This window comes from Oxyura jamaicensis, chromosome 1, assembly GCF_011077185.1.
Source record: "Oxyura jamaicensis isolate SHBP4307 breed ruddy duck chromosome 1, BPBGC_Ojam_1.0, whole genome shotgun sequence".
Taxonomy (NCBI): domain Eukaryota; kingdom Metazoa; phylum Chordata; class Aves; order Anseriformes; family Anatidae; genus Oxyura; species Oxyura jamaicensis.
In genome coordinates, this window is record NC_048893.1 from 51,394,171 (window position 1) to 51,402,647 (window position 8,477).

At 46.0% G+C, this 8,477-nt stretch overlaps 1 protein-coding gene across 1 annotated transcript in view; it reads right to left on the reverse strand.

Moving 5' to 3' along the window:
- Positions 1-8,471, reverse strand: part of TMTC2 (transmembrane O-mannosyltransferase targeting cadherins 2) — a 254,224-nt gene extending 245,753 nt beyond the window's left edge. Inside the window, exon 1 of the mRNA XM_035338266.1 lies at positions 8,238-8,471. Within this exon, the coding sequence (XP_035194157.1) occupies positions 8,238-8,320 (83 nt within the window). The 5' untranslated portion in view covers positions 8,321-8,471. The remainder of the gene's footprint in view (positions 1-8,237) is intronic.
- Positions 8,472-8,477: the final 6 nt, after the last annotated feature.

An 8,477-nucleotide genomic window follows, 5' to 3' on the forward strand; every position in this document is an offset into this window, starting at 1 on the left:
CCCCCCCCCCCCCCCCCCCCCCCCCCCCCCCCCCCCGGGGGCGGGCAGAATGAGAACATCCTTGCTAGAGACCCACAAACCAAACTTCCAAACAAAGCTTCACATCTGATTTCCAGGAGTTACCCAGGATGATTCACTGGTAAAATTCCAGCATCAACAAGGACAGGCAGGCCAATAAACAGTCTTCATCCAAGAAAACAAATATCTTCATATTTTAGTGGTATCTAGAGGACTGATGAATAACTCACAAAATGATGCAGTATCTTAAGAAGCCTTATTTCTGAGCCTATGCCTCACTTCTGAGTCTAATTTCTTCTTCACCTTGTTATTAAAATAATTAAAACAATCAACACTGCAAACGCACTAAGCATTCAAATCAAATAAATACCGTATCGAGCACAAGCAAAGGCATGATTGCACCTTCACCTCCACATAACCGACAGAAATGAGAGGATATGACAAGGCATAGTATTCCTTCATATGTTATTTGAAAATATTTTTTGGTGGTGGTGGTAGTGTTTTTTAAAAGAGTATTAAGCATGAAAAAGAGTATATAGCAGAGGGTTTGATAACCTACAGAACAGCAACCCCAAATGTATTCTTGCACTCACAGCATCCCACTGAAGCCAGCACAGGCTCCTTCCGCTTCAGCAAGAGAAATATACAGTGTTATTTGGGGTTAGGAAAGCTATTTCATTAGCCAGAAAGGTGACTGCAAGCATCTCATCTGGATTTATACCTGGACCTAATTGCCTTCTCAAAGTAGCAGAGTAGAAGGCCATGCAAAGAAGAGAGCGCCATACAAATATAACCGAGTAACAGGGGATGCCACAGACCAGTCCAGTTGCCTACCACAGTAATGGTCTGTACCACCATGTGGAAAGTCCTCCTTCAGTCACCTCTCATCCCGGGGCTTCCTGGGCTGGCTGGGCTAGGAGCAGTGCTGAGGCCAATGCGCTTCACTGCTAGAGAGGGGGAAACACTCACAGCACACAGTGACCCCGCAAACAAATTCAGGAGCTGCCATGGCAGACTCCAAAGGGAAGTTCATCCAGCTCCCTGCTGGAAGGCAGATGCCAGAATTTACTCCCTCTTGAGTTTTAGGCATAAAGCAAAAGTCTGCTGTTCTATTTACTGTTCTGACTGCATGTACTCCTACACACTCTTTTAGAGACTACACTGATTTTGTAACAGGTTTTGCAGCATGCATATGGGCCATTTGTATAAACCACTGGAAAAAAATAAGATATGAAAAAATAGCTTATGCTGAAAGCATAGTGCTTCCAATAAAACAAACAGCAATTAAAGAGATGAGATGAAGGAAAGAAGGGATGTGAAGACAGTAAATGTCTTACCCCCAGCTGAAACCTCCCACTATTCCTGAAAAATCTCCTCCTAAAGCCAACGGAAAACAAAGGCTAACATAATTCCCAGCGTCCTAGCACTGTGGTTTCACATCAGCAGGCAGCTCAGCATCACCGCACTGCTCTCTCACTACTCCTCTGTTGAGGAGGGGGAGAAAAACATGGTGTAAAAGGGCTCCAGGGTTGAGATAAAGACAGGGAGATCATTCACCCATTACCATCATGGACAAAACAGACTCCGTGCAGGGAGATTAATGTAATTTATTGCCTGTTACTAACAGATTAGAGCAATGAGAAACTGAAAGCAAACTGAACACACCTTCCCCCTGCCCTTCTCCCAAGCAGCACAGGGGAACAGGGAATGGGGGCTGTGGCCAGTCCATAATACTTTGTAATCTACCACTCCTTCATCTTCACGCTCTTCCCCTGCTCCAACATGGGGTCCCTGACACAGGATGCCGTCCTTCCCAAACTGATCCTACATGGGCTGCCCACATGCAGCAGCTCTTGAAGAACCACTCCAATATGGGTCTGTACCAAACTGCTCCAACACGGGTCCCCCATGGGCGACAGCTCCCCCAAGATCCCTTGCTCCTGCGGGGGCTCTCCATGGGCCGCAGCCTCCTCCAGGCCACATCCACCTGCTCCCCCGGGGGCTCCTCCACAGGCTGCAGCATGGAGATCTGCTCCATGTGGGACCCGTGGGCTGCAGGGGGACAGCCTGCTCCACCAGGGGCCTCTCCACAGGCTGCAGGGGAACCTCTGCTGTGTGCCTGGAGCACCTCCTGCCCTCCTTCTGCACTGACCTTGGGGGCTGCAGGGCTGCTTCTCACCCCACCCCCATGCTGTTGTTGCACAGCTGGTGTTTTTTTTTTTTTTTTTTCCCCGTTCTCAAATGCCTTCTCACAGAGCCACAACCAACGTCACTCACTGGCTCAGTTCTAGCCAGTGGCACATCCGTTTTGGAGCTGGCTCTGATCAGACATGAGCTCTGCTCACAGAGGCCACCCATGCAGACCCACCCATCTCTCCAGGCTATCAAAACAATGCCACGTAAACCCAGTATATCTAGGTAACACAAGGATTAGCATTCAAGGAAGACACTTCTACATTCCTCCTTTTCGAAGACCAAGAATCACTGGTGTGCTGAACATCAGAATATAACGGTCAGTGATCCCTCTCTACAGGGGCTGGATGACCAAGTTTCATCAGCATCATAATGCTTGGTTTAGTAATTTTCTTCTTCCTCAGAGTGAAATAGAATTTGACACTCTACTTGATCCTCAACTGCCATCCCTGCAATCCATCAGGTTTCTTTGTTTTGCAAGAAGCTGAAAAGTATGAGTGCTGTGCCATCAGGAGAGGGCAGACCCTAAGTACCCACCACTACCTTTGTAGATTACCATTATGATCCATTCACTAGTCTGCAAGGTGTTTTGACTGTACTGATGGAACAAACTGAGTCAACCTGTTAAGTAATTTCCCAGGTTTGTTTCCAAAAAACCATGTCCTTTGTCGCTAAGCTTCATTCAGCAATAGGCTGGGCTTTAGATAAAAACAGTTCAGCGTAGAGTTCTTTGGAGCATGAAACTGGGAGAGTAATTATAGGATTTGCACCCTCTGCTGCTTACTTGGGAGGGACCAGCCACGCAAGCCATGAACATACATATCTCATGTCTAGAGGACTATCCTGAGGCTATAGGTACGTGACTTCAGAGCCTGATCTAGAACTGAAACAAAATGCCACGGTCATCCTGACTTAACTAGCCTGCCCATGAGCTCCCATTTTAAAGGACGGTAAGGAGGGTTTATATGAATAAGTCACCCCAGGTGGGAAATCATGGGAGGTTCAACATTTGCCAAGCCTCAAAGGCCAACAATAGACTTCTGCAACCAAGAGAAATTTAAAAAAGATAAAAAAATGGGGGCCAAAGCATCAGAGAACAAAGAACTTCTGGCATAAGGTACAGATTCCCAGCTAAAATAAATCCATCTTTCAATCAACCATTTCTGAAAAAAAAAAAATAATAATAATAATAAGGATGATGAACAGTTTAAAAGTTAAAAATAAAAAAGTTGATCTAAGTGATGTGTCAAGCCTTTAAAATAATTCAAAAACAAAAACAATAAAAATCTAACCATAAGCATTGGCCCAAGAAACATATCCAGTTTTACATAAGTAACAATGAGAATAAGCATCTTTCTCTTAAAATTTAGTCTGTTTTTCCAGTTTGGAGCAACTTTCACCACAGGTTGCCAACAGGCTCGCATCTACAGCTTAAACATCAAATATTTCAGCTAAAGAAAGAAATTCCATAAACAAACAGCAAAGCCTGCTTCAGACAACTTCACAGAAAAAAAAAATAATAATAATCTTAGCAGCCAACAAGGAAAAGGCAAACTTCCAGATGAGGGAAGCAAAGGAGCTCTAATTCAGCATTCTTGCAGCTATCAGATGGTTAACAAATTGAGATGAGAGACTTCTGTGCCTTTTGAGCAACTTTCACTCTGGCAAACTTAAAGGATTCAGAAGTGCAGCTGGAATACATATGGGAGATGCAGGAGAAAGTGGATCATTTGAATTTGTAACTCCATTGTGCGCTGGAAGAACTTCCTGCAGATGAGATGCATCCCGCCAGTGACTCAGGGAGACTCTCCGTCTGCTAACGGTAATGAATTTATTCTCTGAACCACCTACCAAAAGTGACACGGTTTATGTTAGTGATATATATGCACCAGAAATCTCAAAATAAAGCCTGCAAAGACCAAAAATATCTATACTAGAGCATCTCCACTGGGAATAAAAAAAAAAAAAAAAAAAAAAAAAACATTATTTCATTATTTTGATGAAACAGATTTCACATTTTGATTAAGGTGTTTTATTCAACACAAAATTTTTATGCATAAATATTTTTAAAGCTAGAGCCAAATATACTTTAGATGATGTTCAGCGTTTAAAAAAGAACAGGTATCACAGCAATAGAACATTATCACGTCAGCTTCATCCCATTAGACAGTCAATTACTGGTTTGCTTGGTTGATCCTCAACTACCATAGCTGAAAACCATGTTGCCTCAGTTACTCAGGCATCTTCTCTTCATTATGTTTTGCTTATTAGCACATACAAGGCCATACTTCATATACAAATTACCTTTAGGGTCACTTGAAATTAGCACATTTAAGAGAGTAGAGGAGGGACAATGGGAAAATGCTGTAGAGAAATCGTCAATGTCTTCTTCCCATTTTTACCAATCATCAGCCTCACAATTGAAACTGACAAGACTGCAGCCACCTGAGAACTGGATCTATTGCAAGCTGCTGGAGATAACGCACTTGGTGCTGAGAAATGGTGAGCAGATGACAAAAAGGGGCCACAAAAATCACGAATGTAAATTAAAAATCAAATATACACATACAACAAGGAAACAGATGGCAAGTAATTTTCCCCAGTGTAGTTGCACTTGTTCTTCTAGAGCCTGTATTTGGGTCACTTGCTAGATTAATTCTCATGTGTCAGACCCAACAGAGGTTCTGTGCAATGGGCACAGCCTCTGCCTATTTTTAAATTATGCTAGTTTGACGCTACACTGTGAAGGCATTCATTAGAATTTCTTCAATGCAGCTTGTAATACTGCCCTCTGACTTTGAAACAAGGCTGCCTGATGCCGTTTCTACCATCAGCAAGACTGCCCCCATTCAGGCCTACTGAACACAGCACAAGCTACGGAAGTGTGGTCACTGCTACCACATCTCATGGAGGCATCCTACATAGAGGCAGACAAGCCTGACAAAACTGGTGCTCTGGAAAATACATACAGCAGGCCACAGAGAAAATACACCACTGGAGGCTATAGATTCCTCCTAACACCCTCCTTAAACTATGCCTTTCTTCTCATGTTTGGGAGCACAAAGGAATACCTCAACGGATGAGTTGCTTTTGACATGCGTGCTGTAGCAGCAGCGTATGACCCCAGGATACTTGGAGCACTAAATCTTCCACACCTCAGCTACAAACTGACAGGAACCTGTCTTACTTAGCACAGGTCACACGAAGGACCACAGCTTCAGTGCAAGGCACCCGCAGGTCAAACTGCCTGCTTTGGGGTGGGCTTAAATGGCAAAGGAAAATAGTGATGCCAGGGTGTCAGCCTAATTGCAGCCATAGGTTTCCCTCCTGTAATACTGGTCGACATTAGCATGAAACAAGGATGGTATGTGCCGTGACTAGAGATTAGCCCCCCCTTAATCTGGCAGGAATCTGGATTTAACTCAGCGCAACAATGAAGATCTTCAACACTTCCGTAGAAATGGAAATTGCATTTCTCCCTACCCCTCTTTATTGTTTCCAAAATGATTTTGCTCAGCAATAAATAAAGCTTTATTAGCATGCCATGCGAGTTCACTGTGGCATTAGTCGAACATCAAAATATTTCCATCCCTCTTCCCACATTCATCTCTTCTAAAACAAATATGCAAAAAGAGAATGGAAAATATATTTGTTCCTAAATTAACAAGGAGGTTGGTGGAGGAGGATTCTCCCCCCACCCCCCCCAATAATCCACACACGTAACTAGGAAATAACACAGCTGTCTGCAAAAACTGCAGCAGCAGGGAACAGGGTGACAAAAGCTTGTTTTCTAGGTCCACAGAGGAAAAAAAGTCAGTGTTTCTTCTTTATACTCGCTCTCAGATTTAGAAGCTGTCACTTTAATTCAAAATAATCAATATGTCAATTGATTATATAGATCATGTTTACACTGATTACACTCTTGCCACATATGTGTCCAGCTGAAAGTTAGGTAGACTCATGATGAAAAGTGAGAATGTGTACTTTTTTTTTTTACTCAACTTCCTCAGAGTTTAAATTCAATTTCAGCTTAATTGGGTGAAGGGTAGGAAATAAAATATTGAATCCTTTGATATAAAGTCATAAACCCCAGACTACAAGCAGGCTTGTTATATCACTGTCCATACAATCTTTGGTTTGGTGCTGTGCAGACGCTAAAATATTAAGTTTTACCATTGGGAAATTGATTTTGTTATAAGAAGTTTTTACGATGCCACTTAATCTTAACCAACCTACATTAAAAAAATATACAGAACACAATTACAGAAACCCTTTATATAGTAAGCTTGATCACTATATTAAAAAAAAAGAACAGCTTGATGTAATTTCAATATAATGGCAATGGAAACAGAAAGAGCTATAGCAATAAGCTGCCCTCCTGAAACAAAGATTGCAGGTTCCTAGCTTAAATGCACAATCTTGATTCACTTAAAGTTAGTAGCATGATCCATCTCCCACATGGAGGGCTGTGTCCTGCAGCTCCAGCATCGACCTCCTTTTCTAGCGTTACGTTTCAAGTAGGCTCCTGCAGGGCAGCGAGATTCTGTGATTACAGTTAAAAGAATACTTTAGGTCTGAGAGCCTTGCCTCTTTGAATAGATAACCATTTCTAGTTCAACAATTACCAGCATGCAACAGCCATTTCTGCCTTTCCCCTTCCAGGGCTACAGTTTAAAGGCATCTTAATTAGATGACCCCGCGTACAGCACTGCCATTAATTGGCTTTTAGAGCACTCTAGCGAATACCTAAACCTTAGTTACAATGAGAAGTACTTTCTTTAGTTAGAAGGTAAACATATCAACACTGCCGTGTTTTGGAACACCTCTTAAATAGCCTGGGATTAATATTAGGAAGACAGCGCGTGATTACCTTTCCCACCCGTTCTTTGATGACACTCAGGCATCCCCACTTCCCAACTGTGTTAAAGCACACTCAGGCAAGATCAAGAGCAAGCCTGACCTCCACATCAATAACATCAGGTAGTATTTCAAACTGCCTTCCATCCCCAGCCAATCTGAACTGGCCTGCAGGACAGGCTTATAAGCACGTCCTTAAACAACCCAGTTTTGCCTAAATATTGCAACATGTGCCACTTGGGTTTACATAAATATTCCACAACTCCTGCAGCTCTTAACTAAAACAAGCGGGTCTGAAACAGTGTCAGTGTGTCAAAATATTCGCTGCTTTCTATTGATCCAACTCAGACCTCGCGTGTCAGAGGAACGGTTGATTTTTTTTCTTTTACCATCCGTGAACGAAGTTTTAAGTTGCAGGCTAAGTTTAAGGCAGGTTTAAACAATAAAAACCCTCATCTGTAACTGGAAGGCTCACACAAACCCATGACGCTTCGTGGGACTTCAGGCTCATGCCAGCGACCTGCAGGACCGAAGCTGGAGGTGCCAGGATCCACAGGGGGATGTGATGCCCGGCACCCACCCGAGCACGGGGGCCTTCGTGGCTGTGGTCCTGGCACAGAATGATGCTGGAGCAGAGCGAGGCCCCGGTGCAGCAGGTGCAGCGCCCCGCACCGCGGCAGGACAGGACGGGGAGACCCCCGAGGTAGCAACCAGCAGGCTGCAGGCAGGTGCTCGGTTTTTTTTGTTTTGTTTTTTTTTGCCTCAGACCGAGGCAGAAGCCCGGCCAAGGATGCAGCTGACCCCTTTCCCACCCTCGGGGACAGCTCGGGCCCCGAGCAGCACCACCCGCCGACCGGGGGCTGCGGGACCGGGCGCGGAGCTGTCAAAACAGCCCCGGGCTGGCCTCTGGGGGGGCTCACGCCGGCGGCGGGCGAAGCGCCCCAGCACGGTCAGTAACTTCACCCAGCCGCGCCGCTCTCCCCGGTACGTGCTAATTACGTACCCGTTTTAATCGCGCCCGGATTAAGCCGCGAACCGGGGTTTCCCCCGGGTGCTACCGGCGGAGGGAGGGGGGGCACAGACAGCCCCCCGACGGCGGGGGCTCCCGGGGGGCTGGGGGCAGGTGGGCAGCCCCCTCCTTCCCTCCAACCCTCCCCCGTGCCCCCTACCTGTCGTCGTAGCAGAAGTCTGCGCCCAGCGTGTTGAGGTACAGGGCGAGCCCCAGGGCGCCGCTCACCAACTCCGCGACCATCTCTCCGCCCGCCGCCGCCGCCGCCGCGCTCGCACCGGGGCAGCCCCCCCGGCACCGACCCCGCCGCCGCCGCCCCCCGGCTCTGCGCTCCAACGGCGGCCGCAGCCCGGCGGCGTCCCCCCGCCGCCCCCTACCCCATGGCAGCGGGCACAGCCCA